The 26,028-nt window shown below is 41.0% G+C and overlaps 1 protein-coding gene across 1 annotated transcript in view; it reads right to left on the bottom strand.

The window, feature by feature from the left end:
* Nucleotides 1-7,024, bottom strand: part of vstm2a (V-set and transmembrane domain containing 2A) — a 259,603-nt gene extending 252,579 nt beyond the window's left edge. Inside the window, exons 1-2 of the mRNA XM_062022078.1 lie at nt 6,671-7,024; nt 6,063-6,229 (exon numbers count right to left, since the gene is read on the bottom strand). Of these exons, the coding sequence (XP_061878062.1) occupies nt 6,063-6,229; nt 6,671-6,746 (243 nt within the window). The 5' untranslated portion in view covers nt 6,747-7,024. The remainder of the gene's footprint in view (nt 1-6,062; nt 6,230-6,670) is intronic.
* Between the last annotated feature and the right edge of the window lie 19,004 nt (nt 7,025-26,028).

Raw genomic sequence — 26,028 nt, 5'->3', positions numbered from 1 at the left:
GAAAAAGCCGCCAAAATAGGAGCGCAAGACAAGAACTAAAACACTACACACAGGAAAACGGCAAAAAAGTCCAAATAAGTCAGAGTGTGATGTGACAGGTGGTGACAGTACACCTACTTTGAGAAAAGAGCTATATTGATGCATGCTTGGTTATGGTTTAAAGTCATATCCAACAATTGCGACAACGACTTTTTGCTGGTGGTGTGCCTCCAAAGGAAAAAATGTGCCTTGGCTCAAAAAAAGGTTGAAAAACACTGCCTTAGTCCATAAGCGCCTTCAACCCCGCTTCCAGGTTATGTTTCCTCTCGATTTTTCTCGCGGCCTTGCGGGTAATAAACATGGCTAACAAAGTCACGTCTGCGTCAGTAGGCCTCTTCAGCCTAACACCCAAGAGCCATGTGGCGTCAAATCCACATGAAAGCCTGGCCAATGATACTGGAAGAGCCCGGCAACAATGGAACAATAATTAAAGCCTTGTGGATTTTCCAACCACTGTCTCCGACACACACACACACACACACACGCACACACACACACACACTCACACACGCACTCTTGTATGTGTTACATTCTTGAGACCTGAGAAAAAGGACCACCCTTTGTAGATATATAAAGATGTGTATTTACAACATTAATAATATATACAAACTATGCAAATATAAACAAAGCTTGTTGTGAAAAATGAGTTGGAATTCAACAAAAAAAGGTCACAATTTCACAAGAAAAACTGAACATTTGTGTAATATTATGATAAAAGTCCGACTTTTACTCAATAACAGTCGCAGTTTTACAAGAAAAGCTTAAAATGTTGGCAACTTTATGAAGAGTCGTAATTTTACTCGACAAAAGTCACAACTTTATAAGCAAACTTAAAAATGTTGGCAATATTACAATAATAATCGGAATTTTACTTGGCAAAATGATGACAAAAGTCATCATTTTACTCCAAAAATGTCACTATTTTACAAAAACAACAAAAAATTGGCAATATTGTGATATAAGTCCGAATTTTACATGACCAATGTCACCTATTTTGCATTGAAAAGTAATAATTTACATAAAAAAGTAATCATTTGACGAGAAAATATTGCAATATTACAGAAACAGAAAGAATATGAGAAATTGTTCCCAATTTTATAAGAAAAAAGTCGACACTTTGTGAGAAAAAGACTACTTTTAGTTGTTTTGGGGTTTTTTTGTTTGTAATTGGTTTTTAATCATTATTTACTTCAGTATGTCTCTTTATACATTTTTTTTTTAATTGTTATTAATTTTGGCCAAAGGTGGCACATTTCAATTTCTTACACGCACTTGATGTTTCATATGTTGACCAGAGGGGGAGCACTTTTAAAACCGACACACAGTCAATGTGAAAAATCACTCCTTTTTGGGACCACCCTCATTTGGATAGATTTCACCACCAAATGAGACATTGGAAGTCCTTCTTTAGCTGCAGTCTTGTTTTATCATATATTGCTGCCTTTTCACCTGTCAATGTTTACCTTCGTATGCACATTAAATCAACAAAAATCCTGACTTTGGAGCAATGTTCACAGACTCTAGTATTTGACTCTCTATTAGATGCAATGTTATTGGGACCATGATTTATGTCCTCACTTGTTCACACCTCCTCATATTTCCTTCTTCGTGTCTCAATAAGGGTAGAAATACAAGAACACACACACACACACACACACACACACGCGCTGTACACTCTCTAGTCATGCAGATTGAAAGAGCTCAGCTCGATGTTTGTCATGACAATACGCCAACCTCTCTCCATTTTGACACGAAAGCTACCTGCCGTACAAAATGTAAGCTTCTCAGTCCGTCCGCAGCTCACATTTTCACACACGCTCGCTCGTTTGCTCCCAACCGGGCCGTTTAAAAACCGGCGGCAAACATAAAAAACTAGGAAATGACTTGACCGCGTTTTAGGCTGCACGGACTTTGTCATGGAATTCATATGCAAAAATGGTCTCTTTTATTAATTTCCCCGCACTTTTCCTTAATGGCTTTAGCAACGCTCGGTGTGAAGCGGGATCATTTCCACAGCGTGAGAGACTGAATTCCAGCCCAGTCCTCGAGTGCAGGACTGGTAAGTAATTAAAATGATCCGATGTGCATGAGATATTGATCCGGTCTTACTAACGTGTACTAACGTGTGAGAATTAACCCAAAAGAAACGGAATCCATTCCTGGTTAAAGGATTTTTTTTTTTTTAACATGCCTCAAAACAGCAGCTTGGAATTTGGGACATGCTCTCCCTGAGAGAGCATGAGGAGGTTGAGGTGGCCGGGGTTGCGGGGGTGGGGGTATATTGTAGCGTCCCGGAAGAGTTAGTGCTGCAAGGGGTTCTGGGTATTTGTTCTGTTGTGGTTATGTTGTGTTACGGTGCGGATGTTCTCCCAAAATGTGTTTGTCATTCTTGTTTGGTGTGGGTTCACAGTGTGGCGCATATTTGTAACAGTGTTAAAGTTTTTTATACGGCCACCCTCAGTGTGACCTGTATGGCTGTTGACCAAGTATTGATTGCATTCACTTGTGTGTGTGAAAAGTCGTAGATATTATGTGATTTCGGCCGGCACGCAGGGGAAGTGCCTTTAAGGTTTATTGGCGCTCTGCACTTCTCCCTACGTCCGTGTACCACTCCGTACAGCGGCGTTTTAGTCTTAAATTTTACTTTTTGAAACAGATACCGATAATTTCCGATACTACATTTTAAAGCATTTATCAGCCGATAATATCGGCAGTCCGATATTATCGGACATCTCTATTGACTAGTATTAGAACCGGCCTGCAGGCCACAGCCGCCTGCTGCTGTTTTGCGTGCACCAATACTCCATCAGTGTTGGCGCTAGGAATTTTCGTACTGGGGTCCCAGGGACCCCATCATGTCATAAAAATGGGGTCCCACAGTAAATTTGTGGTGGTCCCACTTTTTTGTAACCATTTTGAAAACAAATGATAAATGTATGCATTATCCTGTTATATCTCACATTTAATATTGTGTTTTGGATAAAGGTTGTCATAGATGTTAATTAATTCATTAAAAAAAAAATAATACAAAGGGAAACACATTTTTATGCGTATGTAAATTTATTCGGTTATAAACATTCATTCACTTTCTTCTTTCCTTCATGGATCTAAACTTTACCGCTGCCGGTATTTTTTTCTATATTCTATATTTTCAGAATCTGTTAGTTCTACTTTTGGCCAAAGTAAGACAAAAAACAATCTGAAGTTGTCTTTAGTTTTTAGTTTTAATGCCATGATTTTAATAGTTCCTCCATGTGGCCCCTGAGCTAAAATGAGTTTGACACCCCCGGAGTGGGGAATGGATCTTGCGTGAAAGAAGGAGGGGGTGTTATTAAATTTTGCAATACAGTCTACTGAAAATGATGGAAAAGCGCCACTCTACATCGCAACTGAGTTGGAATTGCCAGAAAACACATTTTAATATATTCAACACTCAACTGCCATCTGGTGGTTTAAGTGGATAGTGCACACCCCACCCCAAAAAAATATGTTACGTTTCATGTGTCAGGTAAACTGCAACGAATGAGACCATTCGAATCCCCTTCCTACTATAATATCGACTTAGATTTTTTTTTATTGATTTAAATATAATTTGGGGGACAAGTTCTGCATTTGTTTGACATTTGAGTGTCAACCTTCCGTACAGTTACAATCAATGGAAATGGATCATTTGAAATATTGTTTTAGCACTAAGTTTGTGCAATGAATTATTTCTGCGATATCTACAGTACAGGCCAAAAGTTTTCACACCCCTTCTCCTTTCAATGCGTTTTCGTGACTATTTACATTGTAGATTGTCACTGAAGGCATCAAAACTATGACACCTCTGAAGTGAAAACCATTTCAGGTGACTACCTCTTGAAGCTCATCGAGAGAATGCCAAGAGTGTGCAGAGCAGTAATCAGAGCAAAGGGTGGCTATTTTGAAGAAACTAGAATACAAAACATGTTTCAATGATTTCCCCTTTTTTTGTTAAGTACATAACTCCACATGTGTTCATTCATAGTTTTGATGCCTTCAGTGACTATCTACAATGTAAATAGTCATGAAAATAAGGAAACACGTTGGAATGAGAAGGTGTGTCCAAACTTTTGGCCTGTACTGTAAATACCAAGCCCAAGTTAGGACAATTTGTGGCAAATGTATTCCATATTTGAACATTCCATTTTTGTGTGAGCTTCATGCCACGAATGCACTTTAAATTCAGTGCTTGGCACAGAACAGTAATCTACTTGTGGCTGTGACGTAATGTCAAAACCTTCACATTAGCAGGATTGATGCATTTACAAAAAGTGAAGCGGAAGATGCACGACAAATAGGTTTGGAGCTACTAGTGAACTTTATGGGGTCGGTTCTTTTCGGAACTAGACGGGTCTGATTACTGGCTAAATATGACTGTAGGGATGTGAATCTTACGGCGGGGCTATTCTGAGTCAAGGCACATTTTTTTCATTGAAAAAATCCGGAGGCACACCACCAGCAGAAAACATAAAAACATGAAACTCAGCAGTCGATATTGACAATAAAAAGTTGTTCTCGCAATTGTTGAATATGAATTCAAACCATAACCAAACATGCATCACTATAGCTCTTGTCTCAAAGTAGGTGTACTGTCACCACCTGTCACATCACGCCGTGACTTATTCTGAGTTTTTTGGTGTTTTCCTGTGTGTAGTGTTTTAGTTCTTGTCTTGTGCTCCTATTTTGGTTGGTTTTCCTCTTGTGTTGGTATTTTCCTGTAGCAGTTTTCCCGCACTTGCTTTGTTTTAGCAATCAAGACTATTTAAGTTGTGCGGGCGCTATCCTCCTTCGTGGGGACATTGTTGATTGTCATGTCATGTACGGATGTGCTTTGTGGACGCCGTCTGCTCCACTGTAAGTCTTTGCTGTCGTCCAGCATTCTGTTTTTGTTTACTTTGCAGCAAGTTCAGTTTTAGTTTCGTTATGCATAGCCTTTTGTTTATTTTTAGTTTAAGGGTTAGATACCTTTTTACCTGCACGCTGCCTCCCGCATATTGTGATCACGACAAACCCTGTTCCCGACATCCACAAAGCAATTAGCTACCTGCTGCCACCCACTGACATGGAAGAGTATTACACGGTTACTCTGCCGAGCTCTAGACAGCACCAAAACTCAACAACGGCACATTTGTGGATTATAACTACCGGTTTGCAAAAAATATTTTTAACCCAATTAGGTGAATTTACATAATCTCCCACACACAGTGGTTGAAAAACACTGGTGTAGATGATGTAAAAAAATAAATAAACCACAGTCACCAGTCAAGGCAAATGAACAAACTATATGAATAACATCCTTTAATTTTATTTTGATATGATTTTATCTTGATAGATTGAAAATTGACACCAATGAGTTGACTGATGAACATTATCACATAACTTGTTCAGAAAGTATAAATAACGACAAATAAAGATAGAATACTATCGTGTAAGTGTATAGCGTAAGTGTAAAATAAGTATGATTTGTACATTTTCAGAATGTGCTGGTTCTATCTTTAAAACAAAGCAAACAATCTGAAGTTGTCTTTATTTTTAAGTTATTGTGCCGTGATTTTACCAGTCCGGGCCCACTTGGGAGTAGATTTTTCTCCATGTGGCCCCCAGATCTAAAATGAGTTTGACACCCTTGGTTTAACAGATTTGAAATGAGCTTCTACTGACACAACAGGCCTTCTATCGCAATTTCAAAGCTAATAGCGATATTTTACCTTGCTTGTTTTTACATGAAATCATTCAAAAAATATAGTAAGAACAATTATAACTGTTGCCTTTGACACCCTGTTACATTTTTTTTTTTTTTTTACATCATTGTAAATAATTGACAGCCAGCCATTTTGGAGAAGTCATATCCTGGGCGAGTCACATGACAACAAATGTTTCCTGAGCGTGAAACTTTACAGGACACATTTTAGGACGGATTCAGCCATTTCTTTGCATCATTATTTATCATCACGTAATTGCTCCCATACAAGTTTTACAATCTTCCACCCCCTCGCTTTTACCTCTTCTGCGTCGACCTCCTCCGGGGTTTCGGTGGGTTCCGGCGCTTTGACGAACCACCACTGGATCTCCAAATAAACTGACGCCGTTCCGCTCTGGAAGGCGCACGCCATTTCTATGTTCTGTCCCTCTTTGGCCGTCATGTTGGAGGGCAGGTCGGTGAAGCGACCTGCGAGGAGCGGAAAGGAGATGACAATTAAGTGAATGGAATGGAAATGGAAATAAAGCATTTTATGGAGTAATTTGTTGACATCATGAATGAAGTGCTGATATTCACACGGTTTCATGAACGCCACTTTGATAAGATTATGATACATGAAACATAGCCTGTGTTGGAAATGAAAGTATTAAAAAAAAAAAAAAGTCCAAGGATGCCTTTCAGGACCTCGGACAGAGAAACGAAAAATGTTTTTTGTTTGTTTTTGCAGCAACATAATTGGAAGGATAAAGGTTGAGCACTCCGTGGTGCGTTCAAGTATTCACCAGTTGCATTTTTTTTTCAGTATTAAAACAAACGTATCATCTTCCATCATGATGGCGTTGAATATGAATTGTAACATCAAAATATGTCTTTCGCTTTGCACATAAAGGCGCACTTTTGTTTTCTTACCTTCAAAGGAGAATCCAAAATGCGCACAAAAGCCGAACAAGACGATAAATCCAGCGGTATCGTGAGACGTCCACATCGTTGCAAAAAATGTTCCGGGGGGTTCTTGACATGCAAACGGGGTTAGTGGAGGCGTGGGAGTGGGGGGGGGTGTGTGGTGGGAGGGGCGGGGGGGGGACCTAAAAATCAAACGGTTTCTTGGTCGGTGTGTTTTAGCGGCATGCCGCAAAAGTAGCGCCAGTCGTCGCTGAAAGTTCCTTGAATTTGCGCAACCTTATTTCCCTCCACCTTGCGTCTGCTGCAGCCGAGACTGTGGACTCAAGTGTGCAAAATAAGAAGTGGGCTGGGGGACGTGCGCGCGCGTGTGCGTGTGCGTGTGTGTGCAGCGCCGGAGACGTCAGTCAGTGAATCACTGCATGCTAAGCTTACCTCTTTTCGCCGAAGAATGCGCTAAATTTAAATAAATACATACAAGTTATATAATGATATTTTCAATACTGTATATGTATTCGCCACAACTTAGGCGCATGAATGCAACGATCTGGTCGCGTCATTTCCTAAATCGATCGAAATTCCGGGTTTAGTGAATGCACCTTGGTGTGAACGGTGATTAGTGGGAAACCCGGAAGTGCGGAAACGTGTGGGAAAGTTTCGAATTTATTTATTTATTTATATATATATATATATATATATATATATATATATATATATATATATATATATATATATATATATATATATATATATATATATATATATATATATATATATATATATATATATATATATATATATAGTTTGGACACACCTTCTCATTTCAATGTGTTTTCTTTATTTCCGTGACTATTTACATTGTAGATTGTCCCTGAAGGCATCAAAACTATGACACCTGTGAAGTGAAAACCATTTCGGGTGATTACCTCTTGAAGCTTAACGAGAGAATGCCAAGAGTGTGCGAAAAAGTAATCGGAGCAAATAATAAATAATAAATGGGTTATACTTGTAAATGCTGGCTATTTGAAGAAACTACAAAAGAAAACAATTTTTTCAGTTATTTAACTTTTTTTTGTTAAGTACATAACTCCACATGTGTTCATTCATAGTTTTGGTGCCTTCAGTGAAACATTTTGACTCGGGAGCCACATTTAGAGAAAAAAATGTGTCTGGGGGCCGGTATATCTATTTTTAGGGACATTAATACAAAACCCCACAATAATGTCTGATTGAATGCTAAAAACGTTATGACATGTGTTTTCTTTATTTCCGTGACTATATTACATTGTAGATTGTCCCTGAAGGCATCAAAACTATGACACCTGTGAAGTGAAAACCATTTCGGGTGACTACCTCTTGAAGCTTAACGAGAGAATGCCAAGAGTGTGCGAAAAAGTAATCGGAGCAAATAATAAATAATAAATGGGTTATACTTGTAAATGCTGGCTATTTTGAAGAAACTAGAAAAGAAAACCATTTTTTCAGTTATTTCACTTTTTTTTTGTTAAGTACATAACTCCACATGTGTTCATTCATAGTTTTGGTGCCTTCAGTGACACATTTTGACTCGGGAGCCACATTTAGAGAAAAAAATGTGTCTGGGGGCCGTTATATCTATTTTTAGGGACATTAATACAAAACCCCACAATAATGTCTGATTGAATGCTAAAAACGTTATGACATGTGTTTTCTTTATTTCCGTGACTATATTACATTGTAGATTGTCCCTGAAGGCATCAAAACTATGACACCTGTGAAGTGAAAACCATTTCGGGTGACTACCTCTTGAAGCTTAACGAGAGAATGTGCCAAGAGTGTGCGAAAAAGTAATCGGAGCAAATAATAAATAATAAATGGGTTATACTTGTAAATGTTGGCTATTTTGAAGAAACTAGAGAAGAAAACCATTTTTTCAGTTATTTCACTTTTTTTTGTTAAGTACATAACTCCACATGTGTTCATTCATAGTTTTGGTGCCTTCAGTGACACATTTTGACTCGGGAGCCACATTTAGAGAAAAAAATGTGTCTGGGGGCCGGTATATCTATTTTTAGGGACATTAATACAAAACCCCACAATAATGTCTGATTGAATGCTAAAAACGTTATGACAGACCGCCTTAAAAAACTTAATGGAATTGTACATTTTTCTATGAAGGATAAAACACTGAATATTGACAAAATATGAATGACACACACCCTTTTGATCGACATATTTTACAATCAAGTGAAACGCAACAAAAATGCAACAAACAGTGAAATATGAATGCGGAGGGTACAAAATAAACCCACCTACAATCTGATACATCTGATATATCACTAAGCTTTAGAACTTTGTTGTGAAAATCTCCTTCCGCGTCTGTGGGAACACTTCCCGCCCACACTGCTTGGGGCCTCATCTGAGCTGCTGTGACGTAGATTACCATAGTTACTAATTAGATGACCATAGTAACTAATTAGATTACCATCCATCCATTTTCTTCACACATTATTAGTTATTAGTGGGGGTTGCGGGGGCAGCAGCCTAAGCAGAGAAGCCCAGACTTCCCTCTCCCCAGCCACTTCGTCCAGCTCCTCCCTGGGGATCCCGAGGCATTCCCATGCCAGCCGGGAGACATAATCTTCCCAACGTGTCCTGGGTCTTCCCCGTGGCCTCCGGCCAGTCGGACGTGCCCTAAACACCTCCCTAGGGAGGCGTTCGGGTGGTAGTAACTAATTAGAATACCATAGTAACTAATTAGATTACCATAGTAACTGGTATATCATCCAAAAGCGCAGATTCCAACCATTGAAATACTTAGTATAGTTGAAGACTTACGGTCATTTGAAAACATCACTGCACATCATATTGGCAGCTACACTTTACATCTTAAAGATCTAAAAAAATGATTTGGGAATGTTCGGCGGGCAAAGCTTAACGGGCCGCATGTGGCCCCCGGGCCTTAATTTGCCCAGGTCTGATCTACAATGTAAATAGTCGTGAAAATAAAGAAAACACATTGTATGACAAAGTTAAAGGTAAAGTTCCAATGATAGTCACACACACACTAGGTGTGGTGAAATGTGTCCTCTGCATTTGAGCCATCCCCATGTTCACCCCCTGGGAGGTGAGGGGAGCAGTGAGCAGCAGCGGTGGCCGCGCTACGGAATCATTTTGGTGATTTAACCCCCAATTCCTACCCTTAATGCTGAGTGCCAAGCAGGGAGGCAATGGGTCCCATTTTTTGTAGTCTTTGGTATGACTCGGCCGGGGTTTGAACTCACGACCTCCCAGTCTCAGGGTGGACACTCTCACCACACTGAGCTGGTGGAGAAGGTGTGTCCAAACTTTTGGCCTGTACTATTTTTACAATTCGAAACTTTCCCACACGTTTCCGCACTTCCGGGCTCCCCACTAATCACAATTCACACCAAGGTGCATTCACGGACAGAAAAGAAAAATGGCAAATATTGACAATAGATTACATTTCTTTGTTTGTGGACTGCATTTAATTTATTTTATTTTATATTGATATAAGTCAAAATACATTTCTCAAACTTTTCATTATTGAATAGTAATGGAAATGCCTTGTTTTGTAATTTCATTGTTGTTTGTTCAATTACAAAAAAAAGCTGTCAACTGTAAAATTAGACTTATTTTTTCCCCCCATTGGGTTCGTGATTTTAAATTATTATTTAAAACTTACATTACGATTTAAGCGATGTTGTCTTTTATCGGATAAAACGTTATTTATTTTAGAAAAGCCCAATTTATTTTAATGTCAGTCTCTTTTTTTATTTTGTATTGTCTCTAATATTTAAAAAAATGTTGTTTTTACTTATTTTTATAGACATATGCAAATTGTTAATTATTGTATTATATTGTATTTCTTTATATATTCATTGTTTTTTCAATTGTTTAATAAATATACACAAATAAATTCAAATGTGCAAATAATGAAAGTAGTTTTTCTTAAGTAAAACTACTTTTTTTCTCACTGGATTCATGATATAAAATTTTCAATATTAGTTAAAACTCTGAACATTTCAAAAGATAGGAAAGGCCTTAATTGATTGGATTAATGTATTTTATTTTAGATAAGCCCAGTTTTTTGTTATGTTATTAATTTCTTAATTGTGTATTGTCTCCTAATTGTTTTTAATGTTTTTTTCCAATTTTCTTTGTTTGTATATTTAATTTAAATAATGTTTTTTAAATTGCTTGGCCTGTTATTCAATATTTAACTGTTTTGGAAGCGCCTTATTTTATTTCTATATTTGTTGCTTGTGCAATTTTATTTTGTTTATTTGTGAAACCAAATGTTCTTTTATTGGATTCCTGTATTTAAACTACAGTATTAGTTAAAAACTCAGAACATTGAAAAATATAAGAAAGCCCTTAAGTTATTACTTTTATTTGATACATATATTTTATTGTAAATAAGCCTGTTGCAAGATGTGCAATCATCATATTGCAAGGATAAGGGACAAGTGGTAGAAAATGGATGGATGAATTGAATTTCACTCTTTGTACGATTAATCTTGCAAAAATGCCATATTGTACGATAAAGTGTATCGAAGTAGTGGAATTATTAGCAAACAAACAGCACATGTCCCACACTGAGCTGTTTTGCTACAATAATACTTCCATAAATATCTCTATTAGCTTTAAAATTGCTATGGAAAGCCTGTGTTCGTTAAGCTATCTCATTTCCACAAGATTATTTTTAAAGCCACTGAGCAATTGTGAAGCTTTAATGAGGTGGCAATTATTACCTCCTCTCACTATATTAATTCAAAGAATTTAAGGAGAACGAGCTAGCGAAACATTAGAAACAATGACCTTAAAATTGTTATGGAAAGTCGGCCATGACGAATCTGTCCTCCTCAAAATGGCCGTGTGTCAGTTAAGATAGCTCATTTCCAAAATCGTATTAATGCTAATTTGAAATGCTTTAATAAGATGTCAAATATTACAATTTGACTGTTCTTGCTATTTTTCTTGAAATAATCCACATGAAAAAAGCTAGAAGAATACCGTTATTCACTCTAAAGTTCCTGCGCAAGGCTAGCTGTTGTGTCAGTTAAGCTAGCTCATTTCCACTAGCCTATTTTTTGCCATTAAAGCTAATTTTAAATCCATTTCACAACTGTAATACTTCAATAAGGCGTCAAAGAATTCAAAGAAAACAAGATAGCGTAACATTAGAAACAATGGCCTTAAAATTGTTACGGAAAGTCGGACCTGATGAATCTGTCCTCCTCAAAATGGCCGTGTGTCAGTTAAGTTAGCTCCTTTCCAAAATCGTATAAAATTCGACTGTTCTTGCTATTTTTCTTGAAATAATTTACATAAAAAAACTAAAAGAATACAGCTAAAATTTCTGCGCAAGTCTAGCTGTTGTGTCAATTAAGCTAGCTCATTTACACCAGCCTATTTTTTGCCATTAAAGCTAATTTGAAATCTATTTCACGACTGTAAAACTTCAATAAGGCGTCAAAGAATTCAAGGAAAACGAGCTAGCGTAACATTAGAAACAATGGCCTTAAGATTGCTATGGAAAGTCGGACATGATGAATCTGTCCGCAAAATGGCCGTGTGTCAGTTACGTTAGCTCGTTTCCAAAATCGTATTAATGCTAATTTGAAATGCTTTAATAAGATGTCAAATATTACAATTCAACTGTTCTTGCTATTTTTCTTGAAATCATTTACATAAAAAAAATAGAAGATTACCGTTCAAATTCCTGTGCAAGGCGAGCTGTTGTGTCAATTAAGCTAGCTCATTTCCACCAGCCTATTTTTTTGCTATTAAAGCTAATTTGAAATCCATTTCACCGCTGTAAAACTTCAATAAGGTGTCAAAGAATTCAAGGAAAATGAGCTAGCGAAACAGTAGAAACATCCGATCATCCATCCATCCATTTCCTACCGCTTTTTCCCTTCAGGGTTGCGGGGGGCGCTGGAGCCTATCTCAGCTACAATGGCCTTGAAATTGTTACGGGACGTCGGACATGACAAATCTGTCCTCCTCAAAATGACCGTGTGTCAGTTAAGATAGCTCGTTTCCAAAATCGTATTAATGCTAATTTGAAATGCTTTAATTCGATGTCAAATATTACAATTCAACTATTCTTGCTATAATTCTTGAAATAATTAACATAAAAAAAAGTAGAAGAATACCGTTAAAATTCCTGCACAAGGCTAGCTGTTGTGTCAATTAAGCTAGCTCATTTCCACCAGCCTATTTTTTTGCCATAAAATCTAATTTGAAATCCATTTCACAACTGTAAAACTTCAATAAGGTGTCAAATAGTACAATTTAACTGTTCTTACTATACTTACTCGATTATTTTGTGGAAAACAAGCTAGCACAACATTGCAAATATTAGCTTTAAAATTGCTACGGAAGCGGCAGTTGTATTAGTCACAATACGTTACATTTACGATGAACAATGTAACATGTAACATCACACATCTTTAAGTTGTAGTATTTTGGAGAGTAAAAATGTGTTCACTCGATGTATATCTTCCCTTTAAACACAAATATGTCTTATGGGTGAGGATGCTTGAGCGCTGTTGCATTAACCGAGGAGGAGGACTCGACCAGCAGGGCAAGTGCAGCAAGTCATGAGTCATTAGGATAGAAAGGATCCTGCTGGAATGTTATTAGTCTCATGGGCAGACTGAGAACACACTGTCCTTTTGCATTATGCACGCACTGTACCACTCTTTGCATTGCGGAGAATATATTCAGCGTACAATCTGGGTGCATCCATCCGGATAAATAACCTTTCTTTTATTAACAAAACGGACTGCGAGGTGTGGTAATGTGAGGTACCCGGTCATAGGTATCAAGGTGTATTGTCTTTGAAAACATACATTTTTATGTTCTTGAAGAAGCACACTTTCGTTGATATACAAAACCAGTGAAGTTGGCACGTTGTGTAAATGGTAAATAAAAACAGAATACAATGATTTGCGATCAACTTATATTCAATTGAATAGACTGCAAAGACAAGATATTTAATGTTCGAACTGGGAAACCTATTTTTTTTTGCAAATAATCATTAACTTAGAACTTAATGGCAGCAACACATTGCAAAAAAGTTGGCACAGGGGCATTTTTACCCCTGTGTTACATGGCCTTTCCTTTTAACAACACTCAGTAAACATTTGGGAACTGAGGAGACACATTTTTGAAGCTTTTCAGGTGGAATTCCTTCCCATTCTTGCTTGATGTACAGCTTAAGTTGTTCAACAGTCCGGGGGTCTCCGTTGTGGTATTTTAGGCTTCATATTGCGTCACACATTTTCAATGGGAGACAGGTCTGGGCTACAGGCAGGCCAGTCTAGTACCCGCACTCTTTTACAATGAGGCCACGCTGTTGTAACATGTGGCTTGGCATTGTCTTGCTAAAATAAGCAGGGGCGTCCATGAAAAAGACATTGCTTGGATGGCAACATGTTGTTCCAAAACCTGTATGTACTTTTCAACATTAATGGTGCCTTTACAGATGTGTAAGTTACCCATGTCTTGGGCACTAATACACCCCCATACCATCACAGATTCGGGCTTTTCAACTTTGCGCCTATAACAATCCGGATGGTTCTTTTCGTCTTTGGTCCGGAGAACACGACGTCCACAGTTTCCAACAACAATTTGTAATGTGGACTCGTCAGACCACAAAACATTTTTCCACTTTGCATCAGTCCATCTTAGATGAGCTCGGGCCGAGCGGAGCCTGCGGCGTTTCTGGGTGTTGTTGATAAATGCCTTTCGCTTTGCATAGTAGAGTTTCAACTTGCACTTACAGATGTAGCGACGAACTGTAGTTACTGACAGTGGTTTTCTGAAGTGTTCCTGAGCCCATGTGGTGATATCCTTTACACACTTATGTCACTTTTTGATGCAGTACCGCCTGAGGGATCCAAGGTCACAGGCATTCAATGTTGGTTTTCAGCCCTGCCGCTTACGTGCAGTGATTTCTGCAGATTCTCTGAAACCTTTGATGATATTACGGACCGTCGATGGTGAAATCCCTAAATTCCTTGCAATAGCTGGTTGAGAAAAGATGTTCTTAAAAAATTTGCTCAAGCATTTGTTGACAAAGTGGTGACCCTCGCCCCATCCTTGTTTGTGAATGACTGAGCATTTCAAGGAAGCTGCTTTTATACCCAATCATGGCACCCACCTCTTCCCTGTGGAATGTTCCAAATAAGCGTTTGATGAACATTCCTAAACTTTCTCAGTATTTGTTGCCACTTGTGCCAGCTTTTTTGAAACATGTTGCAAGCACCAAAATTCCAATTGAGCTAATATTTGCAAAAAATAACAGTTTTCCAGTTCGAACATTAAGTATCTTGTCTTTGCAGTCTATTTAATAGAATATAAGTTGAAGAGGATTTTCAAATCATTGTATTCTGTTTTTATTTACGATTGGTTTGGGGTTTTGTTAATTGTTTATATTGAGAAAAGTACTGTTTCATACTGTAATATTGTTCAATTAAGGACACGTTTTATGTATGTCTAGCTTGCGTGTTATTTTGTGCTTAGCTGTTGCTTAGTTGCTCGTTACTCGTAGCCTATAGCCTACCATGTTTACCTTTTGTAAATGTCCTAACTCAGACGGTGAGTTCAGGGGCGAGATCGCTGCTCCGCAGACTTAAAAATGTATTTGTTTGTTTATACATGTATGTGTATGTACGTAATTATTATTATGTATGGATGTGAGTATGTTTGTATATACATTGAACAAAAATATAAATGCAACACTTATGTTTTTGCTCCCATTTTTCATGAAGTGAACTCAAATATATCTAAAATGTATAATATATACACAAAAGACCTACTCCTCTCAAATATTGTTCACAAATCAATCATCAGTCAATCAATCAAAATTTACTTATATAGCCCTTAATCACAAATGTCTCAAAGGGCTGCACAAGCCACAACAACAGCTCCCACATCAGGGCAAGAAAAAACTCAACCCAATGGGAACAATGAGAAACTTTGGAAAGGACTGTAGATGTGGACCCACCCAGGATGACCGGTGCAATGGATGCCGAGTGGATGCGGTTAATAATGTGAGAGTCCAGTCCATAGTGAGGTCAGCAGCGGATTCTCTTGCATTTAGACACGTCGGGGCGCAGAGACGTCACCGACTGATGCATAAGGAGTGGTTGGTCCCGGGTCTTGAATTCATGTGAAAGTCCAGTCCATTGGGAGGCCAGCAGGGGATCCTATTGAATGGAGACAAGCCCCGAAGTACATAGGCCCTGGAGGATCGTCTCCCCTGCGCTCCTCAACTACGGTCTGGGAGCCCCCCGCCCCCACCCACACAAAGCACACCTTTTCTTTTCCTTGTGACACAAAAGGACGACACCGCAGCGCTCCAATAAAACACACTCAGATCTTTGTAAAGCGTTAGTCCCAACACTGGTTTTGATACGTTCTAATGGAATGCTATGATCGACGGTATCGAAAGCAGCGTGAAGATCAAGTAGCAGCAACAGGAATGACGCATCAGCATCCATAGTTAGCAATAGATCATTAGTCATTTTTGCGAGGGCTGTCTCTGTAGAGTGATTTGCCCTGAAACCGGACTGAAAGGGTTTGCAGAGATTGTTAGATGTTAAGTGTTCATTTAACTGCTGTGCAACAATTTTTTTGAGGATTTCCGAGATAAAGGGAAGGTGGTACACCGGCCGGTGGTTCACCATGAGGTTAGGATCGAGGTTAGGTCTTTTGAGCAGAGGATGAACAAGAAGAAAATCTGTCTAATTCTGTGTTAGTGAGCACTAACTAACTAAAGCATTTGACACAATTAATCACAATATTTTAATCAAAAAACTAGAACAATATGGCATCAGAGGGTTAGTCTTAAACTGGATAAGAAGTTATCTAACGAACAGGAAACAATACGTGAAGCTAGGCGAACACACGTCTACAACGCTAAATATATCCTGTGGTGTACCTCAGGGATCAATACTAGGACCTAAATTATTCAATCTCTATATAAATGACATTTGTAAAGTTACAAAAGATTTAAAGTTACTATTATTTGCGGATGATACAACAGCGTTTTGTTCAGGAGAGAACACACAGGAGATAATACGAATAATAACAGAAGAAATTAACAAATTAAAAAGATGGTTTGACAAAAACAGACTATCGTTGAATCTTAGTAAAACTAAAATAATGCTATTTGGTAACAGTAGAAGAGAAAGTCAAACACAAATACAAATAGACGGAATAGAAATTGAAAGAGTAAACGAAACCAAATTTCTAGGTATAATGATTGATGATAAATTGAACTGGAAATCTCACGTAAAAAATATACAACATAAAGTTGCAAGAAACACGTCAATAATGAATAAAGCAAAACATGTTCTAGACCAAAAATCCCTTCATATTCTCTACTGCTCACTAGTGTTACCATATCTGAGCTACTGTGTAGAAATATGGGGAAATAAATACAAAAGTACACTTCATTCATTAACGGTGTTACAAAAAAGATCAGTTAGAATAATACATAATGTTGGATATAGAGAACATACAAACCCTTTATTTATTGAATCAAAGATACTGAAATTCCACGACATAGTGAATTTGCAAACAGCTAAAATTATGCACAAAGCAAACTATAACCTGCTACCCAAGAATATACAACAATTCTTCTCAAAAAAAGAGGAGAAATATAATCTTAGAGAAAAACGTAATTTAAAACATTTGTTTGCACGTACAACACTTAAGACCTTCAGTATATCAGTATGTGGAATTAAATTATGGAATGGATTAAGCAAAGCAATCAAACAATGTACTAATATGATACACTTCAAGAAACTCTTCAAACTTCAAGTGTTTACAAAGTACAAAGAAGAAGAACCATGACAAACATTCTCAATTTATTTCATCCATCCATTCATTCATTCTCAAAGTAAGCTTACTTATCTCATCATATGAAATATGACTTACTTCACCAATTATTATTATTAAATTCTTACTATTATTTATTTATTTATTTTTATTGTGATTACTTATGGAGTTTATTGTGAAAAAATTGTGAACAGGAAGTGAACAAAAAGTTTTGCAACTGTTATGTAAAGAAAAGGGGTAGGATTAAATAAGCTCTGCTTCTTCCTACTCCTTTTCGAACATGTTGAAAAGAGAAACTGGAAATTGTGATGTATCATGTTGTATGCTTGCATGTTCGAAATCAACTCAAACTCAACTCAACTCAACTCAACTCAACTTCTTGTTTGCCAAGATAATCCAACCCACCTCACAGGTGTAGCATATCAAGATGCTGGTTAAACAGCATGATTATTGCACAGGTGTGCCTTAGGCTGCCCAGAGTAAAAGGGGAGTCCCATCTTTCTTGCCGCGTGGGGTGTGGTCTCTCACTGGCTTGGGGGCTGTTTGTCTTCTGCTTCTCCCGTACCTTGTCGTCTGCGGGCGCGTCTGTCTATGGCCTGCCGCTGGACTGCCTGGCGGCATGGTAGGCCCTGTTCTGGGGGTCTTTTGGGTTGGGCTCTCAGGGTGGCTGTGGCTGTACTTTGGCTCCCACACATACTGGCAGTACATACATTCGCACATACATACAGGAATACAGCACATAAATACACACAAAGGGTGCATACATCCACACGCCCATTCAATGTACAATCATACATACAGGTACACACTGTACATACACACGCACATATTTATGCACACACTCATGCATATGATCACGTTTCATCAAATATATATAAACATTGTACCCCCGTGCCTTCCTTTGTAATTAATGTATTGCTGTATTTAAAGCAATTGTATTGTTGAGAAAAGAGGTAATTATTGTAATTATTAATTATCAAGGAATAATTATAATTACCCCGTCTCTGCTGCTCACACCCGCCGTTCAAAGCTAAGTGCTTGTCACGTGGGGGGTCGCAGCTCACTACGGGGTCGTTCTCCCAGGAATGCAGAACGGACAACTCCGGACGAACGCGTGAAGGTAGGAGATGATTTATTTCTCATAAATCATAACTGGATACAAACAGACAAAAACAAAACAAAAGGGATGCGTGCCGATCGCACGGGAAGCTAAGATAACCACTTAGCGCAGAAATAAAAAACTAGGAGCCAAGAAATACCAATGTAACCTGTTGCGTATGCAAACAATGAAGCCACGACGAGTGACCGGAAAAGGCAGGCTTAAATAGAGTCTCTGATGAACAACAGGTGAGCATAAAAGGCAGATGAAAAGGATAAGTAGCCATGGTGACTAAACAAACTCAGGAGGTGCACAAACATGAACTCAAGGAGTCCAAAAACAAACAGAAAACACAAAACATGATCCGGACCACGGAACATGACAGTGCTGTGTTTCTATCTGTGTGCATCTAACTGTTTTACAGCTTTCTTTATTCCTTCTCTAACAATTTTGTAGTCTTACCGAACTTACAAAGCACCCACTCTCTCTGTTTCACTTTCAGCTAGCCAGCTGCTAAGCTAGCGAAGCAAAGCTAGTCCCCGTCCGAAACTACTGTGCTCATAAGACAGCAGGAACTCGACTTGGTGAAAGAAACAATGTGAGTATGGCTTCCTGTTCATCATGCACCCGTCTCATGGATAGGTTGTCCCTGTTAGAGGGCCGTGTCTGCCAGTTATAGCAGAGTGACTTAGTAACTTTAGACGCCGCGGGCTGACTAGCCCAGTTTGCAGCAGCCTTAAGCAGCCTACAAGCGTCGGTGAACCGGTTCCATCCATCCATCTTCTTCTGCTTATCCGAGGTCGGGTCGCGGGGGCAGCAGCCTAAGCAGGGAAACCCAGACTTCCCTCTCCCCAGCCACTTCGTCCAGCTCTTCCCGGGGGATCCCGAGGCGTTCCCAGGCCAGCCGGGAGACATAGTCTTCCCATCGTGTCCTGGGTCTTCCCCGTGGCCTCCTACCGGTCGGACGTGCCCTAAACACCTCCCTAGGGAGGCGTTTGGGTGGCATCCTGACCAGATGCCCGAACCACCTCAACTGGCTCCTCTCGATGTGGAGAAGCAGCGGCTTTATTTTGAGCTCCCCCCGGATGGCAGAGCTTCTCACCCTATCTCTAAGGGAGAGCCCCGCCACCCAGCGGAGGAAACTCATTTCGGCAAAGCTCATGACCATAGGTGAGGATGGGAACGTAGATCGACCGGTAAATTGAGAGCTTTGCCTTCCGGCTCAGCTCCTTCTTCACCACAACGGATCGATACAGCGTCCGCATTACTGAAGACGCCGCACCGATCTGCCTGTCGATCTCACGATCCACTCTTCCCTCACTCGTGAACAAGACTCCAAGGTACTTGAACTCCTCCACTTGGGGCAGGGTCTCCTCCGCAACCCGGAGATGGCACTCCACCCTTTTCCGGGCGAGAACCATGGACTCGGACTTGGAGGTGCTGATTCTCATCCCAGTCGCTTCACACTCAGCTGCGAACCGATCCACCGAGAGCTGAAGATCCTGGCCAGATGAAGCCATCAGGACCACATAATCTGCAAAAAGCAGAGACCTAATCCTGCAGCCACCAAACCAGATCCCCTCAACGCCTTGACTGCGCCTAGAAATTCTGTCCATAAAAGTTATGAACAGAATCGGTGACAAAGGGCAGCCTTGGCGGAGTCCAACCCTCACTGGAAACGTGTCCGACTTACTGCCGGCAATGCGGACCAAACTCTGGCACTGATCATACAGGGAGCGGACCGCCACAATCAGACAGTCCGATACCCCATACTCTCTGAGCACTCCCCACAGGACTTCCCGAGGGACACGGTCGAATGCCTTCTCCAAGTCCACAAAACACATGTAGACTGGTTGGGCAAACTCCCATGCACCCTCAAGGACCCTGCCGAGAGTATAGAACTGGTCCACAGTTCCACGACCAGGACGAAAACCACACTGTTCCTCCTGAATCCGAGGTTCGACTATCCGGCGTAGCCTCCTCTTCAGCACACCCGAATAGACCTTACCGGGAAGGCTGAGGAGTGTGATCCCACGATAGTTAGAACACACCCTCCGGTTCCCCTTCTTAAAGAGAGGAACCACCACCCCGGTCTGCCAATCCAGAGGTACCGCCCCCGATGTCCACGCGATGCTGCAGAGTCTTGTCAACCAAGACAGCCCCACAGCATCCAGAGCCTTAAGGAACTCCGGGCGGATCTCATCCACCACCGGGGCCTTGCCACCGAGGAGCTTTTTAACTACCTCAGCAATCTCAGGCCCAGAAATAGGAGAGCCCACCACAAATTCCCCAGGCACTGCTTCCTCATAGGAAGACGTGTTGGTGGGATTGAGGAGGTCTTCGAAGTATTCCCTCCACCGATCCACAACATCCGCAGTCGAGGTCAGCAGAACACCATCCTCACCATACACTGTGTTGATAGTGCACTGCTTCCCCTTCCTGAGGCGGCTGATGGTGGTCCAGAATCGCTTCGAAGCCGTCCGGAAGTCGTTTTCCATGGCTTCCCCGAACTCCTCCCATGTCCGAGTTTTTGCCTCCGCGACCGCTGAAGCCGCACACCGCTTGGCCTGTCGGTACCTGTCCGCTGCCTCAGGAGTCCTCTGAGCCAAAAGAACCCGATAGGACTCCTTCTTCAGCTTGACGGCATCCCTCACCGCCGGTGTCCACCAACGGGTTCTAGGATTACCGCCACGACAGGCACCAACTACCTTGCGGCCACAGCTCCAATCAGCCGCCTCGACAATAGAGGCGCGGAACATGGTCCATTCGGACTCAATGTCCAGCACCTCCCTTGTGACATGTTCAAAGTTCTTCCGGAGGTGGGAATTGAAACTCTCTCTGACAGGAGACTCTGCCAGACGTTCCCAGCAAACCCTCACAATGCGTTTGGGCCTGCCAGGTCTGTCCGGCATCCTCCCCCACCATCGCAGCCAACTCACCACCAGGTGAACCGGTTATGACACATAATAGATTTAGCCTTTTAGCTAGTCCTACACCCCAGTCTACTGGACACCACACTTTAGTTATAGGGGACTCCATCACCCTGAACATACACCTTAGTATACCAGCCCAAGGAATCTGTACTCCCGGTGCCCAAGCACCCAACATTAAAGCTAATCTTAGGGAGCTGACTCGCAACAGGCCTACCAAACACTTGCGACAGGCTAATCGCACCATTACCTACTCGAACATAGTTGTACACGTCGGCTTCAATGACACTCGAATGAGACAGTCAGAGATTACAAAGAGAACACATCGCAAGGATTTATAATCTCAACAGAAAGTTCGGCATTGAGTACTTGTCTCGGGCCCCCTGCTTGCAAGAGGCAATGATGAGAGCTATAACAGATTAGTCTCGCTTAACAAGTGGCTGGCTGGATTTTGTCGAGAACAGGGACTAACGTTTATTGATAATTGGCCCTCTTTTTGGGGCAAACCGGGCTTGCTGAGGAGGGACAACCTTAACGCTAACTGTGAAGCACTACCCATTACTAGAAACATAGACCACTATTTGAGTCACACTTCACTAACTGCACTAGAGCAAGCTTGGACACAGACAACTAGTCCTAATGAGGAGTCAGTTAAGCTAGAACTAACTAGCGCCAGGCTGGAAAATTCCTGCACACAGCATTTACTGTAGAATAATACATAACTCACAAAATGTTTTTTTCCTCCAGGGGCTTTGCCAGAGGTAGACATGCATTCAAAATATAAAGCTTTGAATCTATCACATCACATAGCAAATAATCTCAAGATCTAAGATATCAATTCATAGATGTGATCGAAATGATTTAAGGCACGCTATGCGAAATAGACGTAATGTCATTAATATTAGTACTGCGGATACTATTAACAAAAATGCCTCAAAACAGCCCACTACCTATATGGGCGTTTTATACATTAGATCATTGTCTCCCAAAGTGTTATTAGTTAATAAGGTCATTAGAGACAACAATCTTGACGCCATTGGTCTCTGTAAGACTTGGCTAAAACCAGATGATTTTTTTCCGCTTAATGAGGCATCGCCTCCTAACTATACGAGTGCACATATTGCTTGTCCCCTTAAAAGGGATGGAGGGGTCGCAGTAATGAACACACCCTCCGGTTCATGATGAAAACCTTAACCTAAACTTTAATCCAAGTAATAAATATAAATCATTTGAGGTGCTTACTGAGGTCTGTTACACGGCAATCTCTCCATCTGGCTGTTATCCATTGCTGTTATCTAATTATTAGCGAATTCTCAAAGTTTGTTGCTGATCTAGATCTAGTGACGCATGCAGATAATATAATTATAATTACAATTGGAGCATTTTAAAATCCATATGAATACCCCGTCAAACCCTCTGTGCATGGCACTCCAGACTATAATTGATAGCTGTGGTCTTACACAAATAATACATTAACACATTGCAACGGTAATACAATAGATCTAGTCCTTGTCCGGGGTGTCATCACCTCCAAAGTTATGGTACTCCCGTACGCTAAAGTAATGGCCGATCACTACCTTATAAATTTGAAGTTCGAACCCATTGTCAACAGGCTACTAATAACCAATGCTTTAGCAGCTGTAACATGTGCATGAACATGCTGCCACAACTATGACTTTAACGATGCCCTGTGCACACCCCCAAAAAAACATCCTAAATATTTGTTTAATACTGTACCATCACAAACCCAACAAGGGACTTCTCCTTGTAGCTCCGCCCAGACGGCTGACGACTTTATGAAATTATTTTCCAAGAAAATTTAGCTAACCAGAAAGGAGATTAAAGATAACGCATCTCTGCTCCAATTGGGTTCTATTAACACAGATACGAATGTATGTACTACGGATAATGCTCTCCAAAATAATCTCTCCCTTTACCTTGAAAATCTTTGAAAAAATTGTTGCACAGCAGCTACACTTAGCGCCTAACAATCTCTGTAAACCCTTTCAGTCCGGTTTCAGGGCAAATCAGTATACTGAGACAGCCTTCGCAAAAATGGCTAATGATCTGTTGCCAACTGTGGGTAGCGCGGCCAGACATTCACGTGGAACTACGATACCGTGCTGGTACAAAATGAAGGATCACAGAAGGAAATTTAAGCCTGTGGTTCCCTCTGTCCTCATGGGAAAAGTGAGGCCTTTGGTGAATAAAATGGACAGATTGTTCGAGCTCGTTCGAACTCAAAAAGAGTATGCCGTGAGCAGTGTCATGTGCTTTATGATTTTTGTTTACAAATTTAGGAACACAAATTAAGGTGTGTTGACTTCATGAAAAGTTTTACTGCACATAACCTTATCAACTGTTCTCAAACAAGACATTCGTCATTGTTTTTTTTTGTCAAGATATACTGTAGATAGGGGCTGTTTTTTTCTACTGTAAACAGATTAAATGAATAACTTTATAGGGGTGGGCCAAATAAAATGCAAACTAAATAAATATATACAGTAGGGTGCGGGGACCCCTAGAGGTAGTTGTAGGGTGTCCCCAGCTAAATGACAGATAGTTAATAGTAATGGACCCTTATTAGAAATGCCGTTAAATGTAGCTTTGATGTATCAAGCTACTTTTGCCGTGTATCTCGTAGTGTAGCTTGCGGCAATTCTCCGGGGATAGCTTTCCATGTAGCTTAGCTACATATAATCGAGAGTAACTTGTAACTTAGCTTTCCACATTTTCCAAGTAATGTTGCCCTTCACTGTCCCTATGTCTAGCATTAAAAGATTACAGTTGGTACAAAATGCATCTGCTAGACTTTTGACAAGAAAAAGAAAGCTTGATCATATTACGCCTATACTGGCTCACCTGCACTGGCTTCCTGTGCACTTAAGATGTGACTTTAAGGTTTTATTACTTAGGTATAAAATACTTAACAGTCAAGCTTCATCCTATCTTGCCAGAAATCTGCATTCAAAGAACTCCGGCTTATTAGTGATTCCCAGAGCCCAAAAAAAGTCTGCGGGCTATAAAGCGTTTTTTATTCGGGCTCCAGTACTCTGGAATGCTCTAGCAGTAACAGTTAGAGATGCTAGCTCAGTAGTGTCATGTCTTTTGATCATGTTTTGTTTTAGTTATGTTCTGTTTGGTTTTTGGTCACTTAGTTCCTGCTTTTCCACTCCCTAGTTTTGTTTCCATGGTTACCCATTAGTTTCACCTGTTGCACATTTTGATTCACGCACCTGTCACTAATCATGTCACTGTTTTTTAAGCCTGTCTTTTTCTGTTGGTCGGCCTGGCGACATTATCTGCTGTTACCCTTGTCACTCATGCGTTCATTCCATGCCATTGTTCCATGATCGTTTCCATGCTTGTTCCAAGTAAGTTTTTGTTTATTCATGTCACGTTTAACAGTTCTTTTGTTTCATGTCCTTAGTCTACGTTAAGTGTAAGTTTTTGTTTCATAGTCAAGTTTGTACCTCCGCCTTGTGCGTGCCTTTTGATTGTTCCTTTTGTTAGTGTTTAAAATAAATCATGTATTTACCTCCAAGCCATGTCCGATCCAACTATTCTTGCATCTCGGGAAAACAAACACCCCGCCAAAGTCCACACCGTGACTGAAGTTCGCCAGCACAAAAATGTTTTCCCGCAAAAAAGTTGGACGAGGGAGCGTGGGAAGTCCTGCGCGCTATGGAGGCGGAAACGCTGCGCTTTTCCCCCAGGGAGCGCAGGGAGATGACGTTGGGGATAGCACCTGTCGCTGTACCACGGCTAGCACCTGTCGCTGCACCACGGCTAGCACCTGTCGCTGCACCACGGCTAGCACCTGTCGCTGCAACACTGCTAGCACCAAGGCTAGCACCAGCTCCACCACGTCAAGCTCCACCACACCAAGTTCCACGGCAGGTTGCTGTACCTGCACCACGGCAGGTTCTTGTACCTGCACCACGGCAGGTTCCTGTACCTGCACCACGACAGGTTCCTGTACCTGTACCACGGCAGGTTCCTGTACCTGCACCACGCCGCCAAGCGCCCCCCGTAGCTGCTCCACGCCGCCAAGCACCGCCCGTAGCTGCTCCACGCCGCCAAGCGCCGCCTGTAGCTGCTTCACGCCGCCCGTAGCAGCTCCACACCGCCAAGCGCCGCCCGTAGCAGCTCCACGCCGCCAAGCGCCGTCCGTAGCAGCTACACGCCGCCAGGCGCCGCCCGTAGCAGTTCCATGCAGCCACAACTCAAGCCAGGACCCAAGCCAGGACCCACCAAGCCAAGAACCAAGCCAAGACCCACCAAGCCAAGACCAACCAAGCCAAGAACCAAGCCAAGACCCAAGCCAAGACCAACCAGGCCAAGACCCAAGCCAGTACTATGGCCAAGACCCGACATGCCAAGACCCAAGCCAAGCTTTGTCTGCTGCTGCACCCATGCCTGCTTCGTCTGCTGCTTCCATGCCTGTTTCGTCTGCTGCACCCGCGCCTGCTTCATCTGCT

This window comes from Entelurus aequoreus, linkage group LG15 (genome assembly GCF_033978785.1).
Source record: "Entelurus aequoreus isolate RoL-2023_Sb linkage group LG15, RoL_Eaeq_v1.1, whole genome shotgun sequence".
In the NCBI taxonomy this organism is placed as follows: Eukaryota; Metazoa; Chordata; class Actinopteri; order Syngnathiformes; family Syngnathidae; genus Entelurus; species Entelurus aequoreus.
Note: the sequence above shows the minus strand (reverse complement) of the source record. Positions and strands in the feature narration are given on the sequence as shown.